This window comes from Cyprinodon variegatus, unplaced genomic scaffold (genome assembly GCF_000732505.1).
Source record: "Cyprinodon variegatus isolate N-32 unplaced genomic scaffold, C_variegatus-1.0 Scaffold935, whole genome shotgun sequence".
Taxonomy (NCBI): Eukaryota; Metazoa; Chordata; class Actinopteri; order Cyprinodontiformes; family Cyprinodontidae; genus Cyprinodon; species Cyprinodon variegatus.
Window position 1 is genome coordinate 143,137 of NW_015151388.1, and position 13,352 is coordinate 156,488.

Below are 13,352 nucleotides of genomic sequence, written 5' to 3' on the forward strand. Positions count from 1 at the left end.
TGGAGAGGAAAAACTCCCTTTTAACAGGAAGAAACCTCCAGCAGAACCAGGCTCAGTGTGAGCGGCCATCTGCCGAGGCCGACTGGGGTTCATATCATATCCTTTTATTTATAGTTAAGGAACCGCATTATTATAGTTCTTTGGGGTGCTTCTGCATTCCTTTTCGGGCCAATGCGATGAGCACTTTCCAGAATCAGGGGATTTCTCAGAGGAGACAACTCCAACACTTCTGGTAACCAGCTTTCCAAAAATGTACAGGCATCGGAGCCCTCTGCACCTTCGGGGAGATTCACCAATCTAAGGTTGTTGAGGCGAGATCTCATTTCCATGTCGACTATCTTTTCCTCCATTAGCTTCTTCGTTTCTTCCAAGCTCTTAACTTTGTTAATTAGCAACATTTGTTTGTCTTCCATTGTGGATAAATGTTCCTCTGCCAGCGTCAAACGTTTTGTACATCCACCCACTTCTTTACTCACTGCCTCTATAGCTGTCATGACATTATCAAATTAAGTTCTTTATTGCTCCAAGTATATCTGCAGTGTTAGCTGCTAGTCCTTTATCAACTCCCTTGCTGCTGCTCGGCTCTTTGCTAATGTTTTTGCTAGCCTCGTTTGTGCTAAGTGTCCACGTTTTGTGAGCCATAGTCCGCCACCTTGGATTGAGTGAATATTTTTAACTTGTCTTTGTTCGGTCTTCCAGAGCCTGGCACAGTTTCATCCAACTTGAACTTAGTTACCGTTGTTATAGCGTCCCGTAATTTTTAAAAGGGAATTTTCAGGATTTTGGTCAGGAGCAGTGTCGAAAGCGACCTTCTACCTTACGGTCATACTGTATTTGTCATTTGTTATTTTTTTATTATGAAACCTGTCCAAGAAAACTAACAATTAAAAATTTGGCTGTGGCTCAGTAATGGTGTGGGGTGGTAATTCTTTGCCCTTGTGCTCGCCACAGGTAGCATGACTACTATTAGCTACTGAGATCCTCAAACCCCTTGTGAGACCTTGTGTGGATGGCCCTGAGTTCCTCCTAATGCAAGGCAATGCTAGACCTCATGTGGCTGCAGTATGTCAGCATTTCCTGCAAGATGAATGAATTGAGGCTATGGACTGGCCTGTCCCTTCCTCAGACCTGAATCCGATTAAGTATATCTGGGAAATCATGTCTCGGTACATCCGCCATGGTTGGCAGATGCTTTAGTCCATGTCAAGGAGGAGATCCCTTTAGAGACCATCTGCCACCTCATCAGGAGCATGACAGGCATTGTAGGAAGGTCATACAGGCTTTTGGAAATATTTGAGAAATTTGAGAAATATTATGACTCGTTAATCCAATGAACTAAGTCACATAAGCCTGGATAATAAATAATATATCTTTGAACACAGAATGAGTAAGTGTTTTCATAAAAAAAAAAACCAGACTTTTTTTAACCACAATGGCACTGGGTCGATACAAACTAAATTTTCTTATGTAAAAGGGAGACTTTTTGAGTTGTTAAATGTCATTTTCTGCCTTGGCTCTGGTTTTGGAGATCGAGCAATCATGCAGAAGTCAGTGACAGGAAATTCTTGTTGGTTTCATAAGTTGTAATAAAGATTTATAATTTTATCCAAGTTCCAGTCCTTATGATATAGACTTATGACATAATCTTATATTTTTTGTCTATATGATTTGCTCAATTTTAATTATTCAGTCTGATGTTCTAATCAATTACTCAGTTATGTGGTGGCTGTTTTACCAAATATTCTTCTGCTCTTACTCCTTATTTACACTATGTACTGTGTCTCAACCATTATCTGGCCACGGCAGATGACCGCTCACACTGAGCCTGGTTCTGCTGGAGGTTTCTTTTTGTTGAAAGGGAGTTTTTCCTCTCCACTGTCGCTAAAAGCATGCTTAGTGTGAGGGAATGCATTCAAGTCAAAGAGTCGATGCAATCAACTGGTTTTCCTTAGATAGAAATCTTTGAATGAATTTGACTGTATGATCCGGTGAACTGTAAAGTGCCTTGAGATGACGTGTTGTGAATTGGTGCTATATAAATAAACTGAATTTAATCTGTTGCAAACTGTGCTGTGTGCACACACACATGCCTTGCTATATTTTTTGTCATAAATAGTTTAAATTATTGAATGAAAGTCTGGGCAGTGGGGACAAACAAATAAATATAATAAATAAATATCCCTGCATTTCTTCAAGGTTGGTTAAAGCTGTTTGCTATGAGGCCTGGAGTGGTTGGAATCAGAGGGGTGAAGAGTGGGTTGTACCTGTGTATGACTGAGCATGGGCTGGCATATGGAGCGGTATGTAGCCTACCACACCATTAACAGTAAAACAGAAACTCTAATTAAAATTAACATAAATTAATCCAAATCACATATTTTTTTTGTCTTTTTGTTGTTGTCTAGGAGAAGTTTACAGACAACTGTCTGTTCAAGGAAAGCTTAGAAGAGAATCATTACACAACCTACTCCTCTTTGTCTACCCCAGGCAACTACTTGGCTATTTCCCACAGAGGACAGCTCAGGAGGGGCAACAGTGTGGGCCGCAATCAGTCATGTGCTCATTTCTTACCCAGGATTATATGATGCTAGTGCATCACATTTCCAAATCTCTTGTAGCTACTCATAACCAAATGGATAGTTGTCATTAAAATCAATCTTTAAGTTGTGGGAAAATATATATATATCAAAAGCAGGACATAAAGCAACATCGTGCTACAGGTACAATTAAGTTTCTTCAGGACTTCCCTATGTAAAGTCCACTATGATGAATCCTCAGTAATGTGAGTATCAACCTTTGTAACAGAAAGGAAACAAAAAAGCAAATATGAAGGTAATGTATTGTAATTCAGGATAAACTGTTTTTTTTGTTTGTTTTAAGGAAGAGACCCTCTCAATAAGGCTGAACCTGTACTCTGCATGAAAACCTATAGTTTATTGTTTGAACTGTAATGATGTGTTCACATCAAATGCGATCTGAGCATCAAAAATGGTTAAATGCCAAAATGTGGACACCTGGTCTAACGGTGGTCAAGATGTTTTGATAATCTTTGCTTATCTGCTCTATTCTGTAGCTACAAGCTTGAGAGCAGCTTGGGTTTAGTTACTTTGATGAGTTGGAAAAATAGTTTGAACATGTTTTTAAGAAACATCAAAACATTATCTGTGCAGTCAATTCATCAGAATTATGATCCTGCTAAAATATGCAGTTCTTGTTCAGAGTGACAGACCTCCAGCATACTGGCGGCTGGCAGTGCTGGGAATCCCAACTGGGATTTCTCTGCAGGGGGATTTCACGCTGTTGTCCATATCAGCTGGAAGTGAATATAAAGAGTTTTTAAGGTTTCTGGTTAAAAAAAAGTGCATGTACTAGAATTTACCATAGAATATTTTCATTAACAGGCTTTGACATTTATTTTTTTATCCTTTGGAGTTTAAACCCTGTTGATTGATTTATTTTTCATGTGCAGCCAGCTTTGCAGAATGATAACAGCTTGGATGTAGGGTCTGTCTCCCCAAAAAAACTCTTGGATCAACTTTTCTGATTAGTTGACGCTCCTTATGTTGTTTTTACTTATTTATTTATTTATTAAACGAGTCTTGTCTGTTTGTCCAAAAGGTAGAGATGTTTTTTTATATACTAAATGGTAAATAAGATGTCGTTCTTTTATGCTGAATACTTGGTACTAATTCATGAGACAACATGTATACATTTTTGTATTAATTGCATTACATTGTAGTGTTAATAAATATCCCTGTATTTATATTTTTAGATCAAGTTTTCATTGATTAAAAAGGAGAGGTTTATTTTTCTGAAAGACATGAACGTTCATAGATTAAACCTAAGATTTACTTTCAATTAGCTGACATCCTCAGTGTGTAGCACTTAGGTTATGTAGAACTAGTTTGCAGCTTTTCTTAATTTGTTAGGGTGAATAGTTCTACAATGTCTGGGTTGGCTTTTTGGACAATCAGCTGTGTTTCCCATTTTATGCATGGTTTTTTGCATACCATGAACAGGAGCTGGTGCTAATTTATGTCAGCATATCCTTAGTGGACGATAATAGTAGTAGTAATAATACACTAATACTAATTAGGAGTCAAGACAGAGGGGCAGGACAAAGAGCACTAATCTCAAGGGCCTATTGAGTGATAGCATATTCTAAAAAAGCAAGTAAGTTTTGCCCTTACACGGATTTGAATGGCAAATGGCCTGTACATATATAGCACAGGAGACTTGATCAAAACTCTTCTTTATTTTACTGTATGATAAAGTATGATAAACTTTATCATACTGCATTCAGTCATTCACCCATTGACTCTCACTCTGATGGTGGTAAGCTACATTGTTGCCACAGATGCTGCTATACGCAGCCCTACGCAAATTGGTCTAACGGCCAAGGGAAGTTCATTTCACTACCGAGGGGCTGCGAAAGAAAAAGCATGTTCCCCTCTCAGCTTTTGTTTTGCCTTTGGCACCCAGCGTAACAACTAGTCAGCTGATCTAAGGGAGCAAGAAGGTGTGTAGGGATTAAACAGCTCAGACAGGTAGGGTGGGGCAAGAAAATTAAGAGCTTTAAAACAAAAAAAAATAGTATTTTTAAAAGAATCCTGAAGTGTACTGGCAGCCAATGTAATGAGGCTAAAATAGGGGAAATATAATCAAATTTGGTGGGACCTGTTAAAAGATGTGTAGCAGCATTCTGTACCCTCTGAAGCTGGGTAATGACATACTGATACCCTTATAAAGTCCAATACAGTAATCCAGCTGAGTGGTTAGAAAGGCATGTACCGCTGTTTTAAAATGCTGACATGTAAGGATAGGTTTAACCTTTGGTAGCTGCCTCAAGTGGAAGAAGCTGGATTTTAAAGCTCTAATGTGAGATTCAAACTTCAGACTAGCTTACATTTTAACCATAAAATTGGTAATAATAGGCCTGACATACTAGGCTAAAGATCTGATATCCATCAGGAAGTCTTCACTGGAACAACCAAAAATCACCACCTCTGTTTTTCTGCATGTGGAATGGATTCTCTAAATTGTCCTTAGGTGTGTGCATGGTAATGAGCCTTTGTGAGTCTCTGTGTTGCCCTGAGACAGAATGGCGACCTGTCCAGGGTTTACTCCGCCTCTCGCTCATAGACTGCTGGAGATTGGCACCGGCAAGAGCACGACCCTGACGGGACTAAGTTGGAGAAGATGGATGGACAGATGAATAGATAGTTCGGCTTAAATAATTGTTGTGAGCAGAAGTTATTTAACTAAAGTTTTACTTCAAATCATGGCACCAGTGTTGATGACCATTTAAAGCAGCAGAAAGAGAATTAGGATGCTAACTGATGTTTTTGAGAAAAAAACTGGTGTTTATTCCCAGATTATCATCAACACATTTGGTCTGCTTGACATTAACGAGAGTTCGTTTACCACTTAGTTTGGACCTTTAGTGCAAGTGTAGATAAAAAACAGGCCTGAAACCCACTTTTTATTGTGGTTTCAGTCCACTTCCAAAGAGACCTAGTCTGGATGAGCAAACAAGCTAATTCGATATGAGAACATATATATTACCTGCAGCATTACAACTGCAGCTGAACTTGCAAAAACTAGCAGGACATTTGAGTTGTTGCCAATAAGTTCCCTCCCTAGATCCCTAGAACATGACAATGTGTAATGCTATCCAACCAAAGGGACTGGTTCTGCAACCTGATATGCACACTGAGAACTGTGCCTCTCAGGTGTCTCTTTGTTAATGAGACATTGCAGGAGGGTATAACAAGACTGAGAGCCGGGGAAATAAAAAAACAAAACCAGGAGGAGATTAAACTTCGAAAGGAAATTGTGGTTGGACTTAAATATTATCAGAAGATAAGAAGTTACACTTGGACAATGGCATAATGAGCAATGCAACAACAGGTATGTTACGTTTTTAAGCTTCAATTGCACATAACCACGCCAATTGCCAATCACGTTTTTTTTTTATCTAGATGTTTTCTCAGATCTAATTTTCTATCCACTTTTACCCTTTCATTGACTCACTGACCTATGTGTTCTCTTCACAGATATTGCTGTCAATGACGATAATCCATCAACTCTTAAAACAGTAAGGGAAATGCTTGTTAAAACATTGCACTAATTAAGAATTCTATCCTAGAAGAATGAACATGAAAAAGTTAGAACAAAATGATGATGAGGATGAGTAAGGCTTCACAATAGTTTCACAAAATGGATTACTGTATTGCACTTTATAAGGGGGCTTTTTAATTGACAAACTGGCCAATTTATTAGGGAAACCTAATAAGCATGAAAAAATTTATAAACCCATCACATGGTGCAAGTCAATACCATTAGGAACGAGAAATTGTAAATACAATTTAATTAATTTCAAAGCAATGATTAAAGTCTCTTATGTGTAGACAGAATAGTCAGTAATAGGTAAATATGCATCAGAAGAAGTTGACGTGTTTACAGCTGCTTTTTGTATCTCCGCTTCTGTCTCCTTGAACCCCAGTCAGCCTGGCAGATGGCCGCTCACACTGAGCCTGGTTCTACTGGAGGTTTCTTCCTGTTAAAAGGGAGTTTTTCCTCTCCACTGTCACTACAAGTATGCTTAGTGTGAAGGATTGCATTTGAGTAAATAAGTCGATGCAATCAATTGGTTTTCCTTAGAAAATATTTAATCAATTTGGATGAGAACTAGCAGGGTAATTGTAGATGATATAACAGAACCACACCTCAGATAACATGATACAACCAGGCTAGGCAGAATACTCCCAAAACTTGAAGCAGATTAGCTTCAGCATCACCGCCATAATTTTTTTTTTTTTTTTTACTTTTTATTGTGAGTCTCAACTAAAAATAATTCAAAAACTTTCTGCCTGAGTATTGTCACTGACCATGATGTTTACAATACAAATTCAGTTTAATTATACTTTATTGATCTCCGAAGGGAAATTTTATTATCTTTGCTGGTAACTCTCTGCAAATGGCACAGTTCACATTCGTTTTCCTTGATCAAGACACTGTATTCCAACAGCCTACAGTCACCAGATTTCAAATCAAAAAGGGGTATTTTAATTGTGATATCACATTAGATAGATAGGGAAGATCAATCAAATGTATAGCAACATCTTATACTGTCCTGTCAGAATTCATAATTCTGATACCTTGTGTTAATCTATTCCACAAATGGGTCCACTAGTAAGTTGCAATTGTTAAAGGGCTGCTGAGGATAGGCACAAACAGTTAAGTTCTTCTATCAGTACTTTCCCACCCACTCTGTGTACATTGTTTAGAATTCACACATATTTTTGTAAATGCTAGAGTGTACATGTGGAATAGTGCAACCAAATATTTTGGACTAGTGCCAGGAATCATGACTGGTTGTACATTTTTCCCAAATGTTACCTTGTCTTGTAGTCCCTTGATGAGTCAAGATCAATCCTTATGTGTAAATGCCTTGATAGTTGTTATATACTGTAAACAGGAATTTCTGCCAATAACAAAAAGAGAACAAATTGTGGCCCATCAGCTGTTGTTATCACATCACAAAACTTTATTTTTAATGCATGCTCTTCATCCCCTTGTCTTCCTGACTTTGCATGAGGGATCTGAAAAAAAAAAAAAAAAACTGTAATCTTGATCTGTAAAAGGCTATAATTTTTCTTTTTTGGATTAACTGTATATTGACAAGGTGAATGTGGAAAGTAATTGTTTTCTTTCTGTGACTTTCATTTAGGAGCTGAAGACGAGGACACCTGATGGTGAAAACAGCTCTAACATTGAGGTGGTTTCAGTTACGGAGGAAGATCTCTCCACTGTGGATACCCCCGACACTCTTTTTGCTAGTCAAGATCCCAGCCTAAAAGCTGACTTTCACACAGAGAAAGATCCAGCAAAACCTACAGATCCTCAACCTCCAGCTGCACCTAGTCCAACTATGCCAGTCACTAAAGTTCAGCCATTTATTAACGGTAAGACATATTGGAGTTTTTTTCATCTTGGCACACTTTCTTAGTAAGATGACAAAGAACCCATCTAACTTCTACTGTCAAACATCCATATGTACAGACAGGACATTTATGCCTGTTGTTTTGAGTTCACAACATCAGAGTACTGAAATTCTTAAACCATGTTATATGCTGCTGTATAATATTCAGGGACATAAGACATTCATAAGACAGAAAACTTTCTGCTATGGGAGGAATATTTTTGCTAAGTGACATAAGTGATAGTTGTAACTTGTATAGTAGAAATTGTACAGTGCTAAACATTTCCTATCTTTACAATCATTAATAAAAGTAACATTATTTAAGTGTACTAGTATATGTGACTTATTGTGTGTCTGCATCAGTGAAAAACAGCTGAAAGTGATATAGGGCTAACAACAAAGAGACAAATAGGAATCATAAATATACAATTTTTAACTGTGAATACATACAGAAGTTTAATTATTGGCTACATGTTTTGATCTTCTTAAGGGGGCAGGTGGTTTGGACTGACGGAGCACTGCGCTTGAATAATGGTGGATTACATTCTCTTTCTACATTTGAACTTCAGTCCTGCAATCTATATACATGGTTCATTTCCTCTCACATTCCTGCCTTTCTGTTTTCCTCCAGCTTTAATCTACACCAAGATAGTTGTGGATAAAACCAAATTAGCAGAGGCTGTTAGAAAAAAGAGGGGTAAGGGCAACTACTGAACCCTTATCACACTATATGTAAAGAAAAAAAATGTCATAAGGTTATACAAATACAAGGGAACTTTATTCAGTAAATAGAGTAAATAAAGCACATTCATTCGTATCCATCATTCTAGAATTGCACTGCTTAAGTTGGCTGCACGTTGCAGTTATTATTGTCATTATAATAATTATTGTTGCCATGGCGACGCTCCAAAGCAGCAGCCAATTTCGATAAGTTCACATAATATGCAGCTAAATACGATACAAACTAGACATCTAACCCGTATCTATGATCGCCAATTGAGGACGTCAGCATAAAAAAGAACATCACCACCCAGGCCAACCAACCGCCCTGGATAAATGAAGAGGTTCGGAAATCACTAAAAGCACGGAACTCAGCTTTCATGTCTGTTGATAAGGAGGCACTAAGAACAGCGCGTGCCAACTTAAACCATGCCATCAGATCAGCGAAGCACAACCACAGCCAGAAGATCCAAGATCATTTCCATGATGACAGCAACACCAGGAGGATGTGGAAAGGCATTCGGATGACCACGGACTACAACACACCCTCCCCCCCGGTAGATGCAGCAAATGCTGACTTCCTAAATGAACCGAACAACTTCTTTGGAAGGTTTGAGGCACTAAACAGCACTCCAGCAGTGAAAGCTGTTCCACACCAGGGGGAGGAGGCACTAAACCTGGACGTAACTGAAGTGAGGAAAACTCTGAGAAGAGTCAATCCGAGGAAGGCCCCAGGACCTGATAACATACCTGGGCGGGTGTATAAGGAGTGTGCAGATCAGTTGGCTGGTGTCCTCACAGACATCTTTAACACCTCGCTGGACCAATCAATAGTGCCAGCATGCTTCAAGTCTTCCACCATTATTCTGATCCCAAAGAAGCCTCAGGTCACCTCATTCAATGATTACCGGCCTGTTGCACTGACTCCATCATGATGAAGTGCTTCGAAAGGCTGGTTAAAGAACACATCATCTCCAATCTGCCGCCAACATTAGACAGGTTTCAGTTTGCCTACCAACGAAACCGCTCCACTGAGGACGCCATCTTTGCTGCTCTCCACCTGAGCTTTGCACATCTGTAGGAGAAGAACATCCATGTGCGGATGTTGTTCCTGGACTTCAGTTCCGCTTTCAACACCATCATCCCACAGCATCTGATGGAAAACTGAAACACCTGGGATTCAATACACCCCTCCTCAATTGGTTGCTAGACTTTCTCACCAACAGACCTCAGTCAGTCCGGGTTGGACAGAACACCTGATATCATCAGTCTAAGCACAGGCTCCCCTCAGGGCTGCGTTCTTAGCCCCGTGCTGTTAACCCTGATGACACATGACTGCGTCCCCAGGTTCACCACCAATCAGATCGTGAAGTTTGCAGACGACACCACGGTGGTGGGCCTCATCAGAGACAACAAAGACCTGGAGAAAGCTTTGTCGTCACGCCCTCAAAACCCCTTCTGCTTTGCATCCAGACATTCAAAACACATCTCTGCGTTGTGATTGGCCCGCCAGATTTAGGACCTGGGGCATTGATCGAGGCTAGACCAAACTCGCAGGTAAAAATGATTTTGGCCGCTGGGGGGTGGGGCTAGTTTACTAGGCTAGCGTTTGCCAATTAGATTATATTAGATTACATGAGCTTTATTGACCTATTTGAATCCATAGCCAAAATTCTACCGGCCACCCTATTTTCACGGACCTCAAAGGATACAATCCAGACAGACAGGGTCCTTGGAGGACACAGCCTCAGAAATAATGAACACTCTTAATCTGATCTGTCCCGACAATCCTAAAGTCTGAAAAGGTTAATTTAATCAAAGAAATATGTCTTGCAAAATCATTAAACATGCAGAATAAAGATCTATCTTATATACTGGCCTTTTTTATTGAAAGTAGTCTAATTTTCTCATTGAATTTATGTTGATATCTCCTCATCTTGTGGGTTTTGTCACATTACACCCCTTGTTTGAATGTCTGGCTTTAGGTATGATAAATTATATTTTCATGGGAAAATGCAGGTCTTCAGCTGTCTTAGTGCAACATTTTTTAAATGCAGTTGTTCTTTATGTTTTAACAGACAATGACTTGAATAAGGGATGGAAGAACAGAATGGTTACCCATAAACTTGAGCTGCTCATTGCTTCAGGTGTCATCTTGATGGTGTTTCTTGCCCTCAGCATTGGCCTTGGAGGTGAGGACTGCAGCTTTTGTTATCTCTGTGCATATGACAATGACTCCCAGCCACAAAATACTGACATATAGTTGGTAAACAAAAGGTTGGTTTTTTTATTTTAATCCAGTGATAGATCAATATGAAATATTTTAGCACACATCAGGTGTGTTCAGATTATTTAAAAGTTATAATAGCAATACCTTAAATTAATAGGATGCATTTTTCTTTAAGGGGTGAATAACTTGGTTAAATGAGACACATAATGAGTTTGTTTTAGCCATTGATATCCTAAAGACAAGACATAGAAATGAGAAACTACTGTTATTCTTATTATTTCTCATTGGTCAGCACAAGGTCCAAAGTATAAAAAAATTAATGTAGGTAGGTCAACGTGCATTTTGAGCAAAGCAAACAGAATCTAAAGTTCTCAGGGCATGCAAGAATTTTAATTATTTAATTAATAATTTGGGTCATATTCTTTTTTACGAGAACATTAGTTCCTTTGCTTGTGGATCTGAGTTTGTTTGTTCTGATGGTGGTGTTCAATTCTGTAACACTGGAAGGATTTTACTGAAATTTTTTCCTTGTTGGATACTTGTTATGATGCGTAACCACCGCAACAATAGCAAGTTGACTAATATCTATAAAGCTGGAATAATACATCAACTACTTTCACAAGTAAAAAAAAAATGTTAGAACTGTAAATTTAAAGTCATATGCTTATATTACTGTTTTTATTTATTTATTTATTTATTTTAACCATTTTTCAAGGCTTCACTTTTAAAAAAGAAGAAATTGTTCAGAGAGCTGTTCCAAACGAAATTTCTTTTTGTTTTACACTTGTGCAAACAAAATGACAAATACAATCTGTGTAAGTCTAAGTAACAGTTGAGTTGAAAAGAAGGCGCCGGGGATACAGAGTGAGAGAGCAAGGAGATGAGAGAGGAACAAAAAATTTAAGCTCTCTTTCCATCAATCATCATGGGCAATGTGATATATTTCTTCTTCTACTTTTACTCCAGTACCATTTACATCAAGTACTTGTGCATTTAACTCCCCTACACACACTAATTCTTTTATTACACATTAAATTCACATCATATTTTCATTTATTTGTTTAGTTTTGTTTGAGAGTTTGAAAGTAATCAACTGGTAGATGGGGATTGGTCCACTGAACAACTGCGAAGCAAGCAGTAACGTTGGACCCGCCTTCCGCAAGAAGAGTGAGATTATCCTTACTGAGCCTCATTTCAGAACAAAACGCATCTAAAATGGATTCCAGCACGGAGAGTCCGCCAAAAGAATTGTCCAACTTTGGCTTTATTTAAAATAATTTTTCACTTTAATTGTCTCATAAAATTACTCCCGGAGATGCCGGTACCATCTTTGTCTCCCCTAAAAACACAAGCGTCTAGCTTTCCAAAACTCAGTCACAAATCTAAAAAAACATATCGAGGTAAGTTGCTAAATGCTACAGACAGATGGAAGTCTTGTAAGAGCCCATGAACTGAATACATTCTTCTATAGGTCCAGCCTAGGCACAAGCTCAGCTTTCCTGTCTCTTGCCCATAGTCACATGGACATTTTACCCCTTTGTGCCATTGACATCAGAAGATGGTATTGCTCCCTCCATAGAGGTCAAGTGAGGAGTAAACTGGAGACACTGAATCATAATAATCCACCAGGTCCTTATGGTGTCAGCCCCAGAGTCATGAAGGCCTGCGCAGAGCAATTGTATGTGTCAAGGCTCAGAACAGAGGACCCAGTATTCAAGGCAGACAGACAGCAAGATATTTCAAAAGATATTTATTTAACGACGGATAACGACAGATCTGTAGTGAACATTTGGCAGCAATGCTGTTGAAATCCACCTCTACCACATTAATCTGGAAAAGAATGTGTGAGTCACTAACCTGGTCTTAAAGTTTGTCATGATTTTATCTAAAGCTCGGACCCACATGCAGTGAAGCCAAACAGAGAGACACAGAGTAAAAGTTTGAACGGGTTTTATTAAAGAGTGTTTTGAGTTCGGTGCAGAGTTCCTCCGAACTCTGCTCGGCTGGGAAACTGGAAGACAAGGGGAAGACAGACTGTTAGATTCAGGCTCAGTGGGGAATTGGAGTTGTTAATCTTCAAGGAGAGGATTTGTTGCCATTCACGATTCCAGAGAAGAAGAGACACTTAGACTTCAGTCTGTGTGTTGGTCTTCCAGAATTTGTTTGATTCGGTGGAGGACGGAACAGGGTTTACCCAGAACTCGGAAGGAGGGGAATGATGCAGCCGCTGGTTGCAACTCAGTTTTCCTGTGGTTTTCCTGTGGTTCATCCCACTTGGGAGAAGGCAGTCAGAAAAGGTCCAGTTTGCAGGAAGGCTTCCTGCCGAAAGGGCAAAGAACAAACAAAGTTGAGACTCAGGGAGAAACAAGCGCTCAGTAAAACTCAATGAGATCTCAGCTTGGCTAGAGGACAAAAACT

The 13,352-nt window shown here is 39.0% G+C and overlaps 1 protein-coding gene across 1 annotated transcript in view; it reads left to right on the forward strand.

The window, feature by feature from the left end:
• Nucleotides 1-5,776: 5,776 nt before the first annotated feature.
• tmprss3 (transmembrane protease, serine 3) overlaps nt 5,777-13,352 on the forward strand; it is a 37,626-nt gene continuing 30,050 nt past the window's right edge. The window contains exons 1-4 of the mRNA XM_015398444.1: nt 5,777-5,910; nt 6,057-6,097; nt 7,733-7,967; nt 10,783-10,896. Of these exons, the coding sequence (XP_015253930.1) occupies nt 5,892-5,910; nt 6,057-6,097; nt 7,733-7,967; nt 10,783-10,896 (409 nt within the window). The 5' untranslated portion in view covers nt 5,777-5,891. The remainder of the gene's footprint in view (nt 5,911-6,056; nt 6,098-7,732; nt 7,968-10,782; nt 10,897-13,352) is intronic.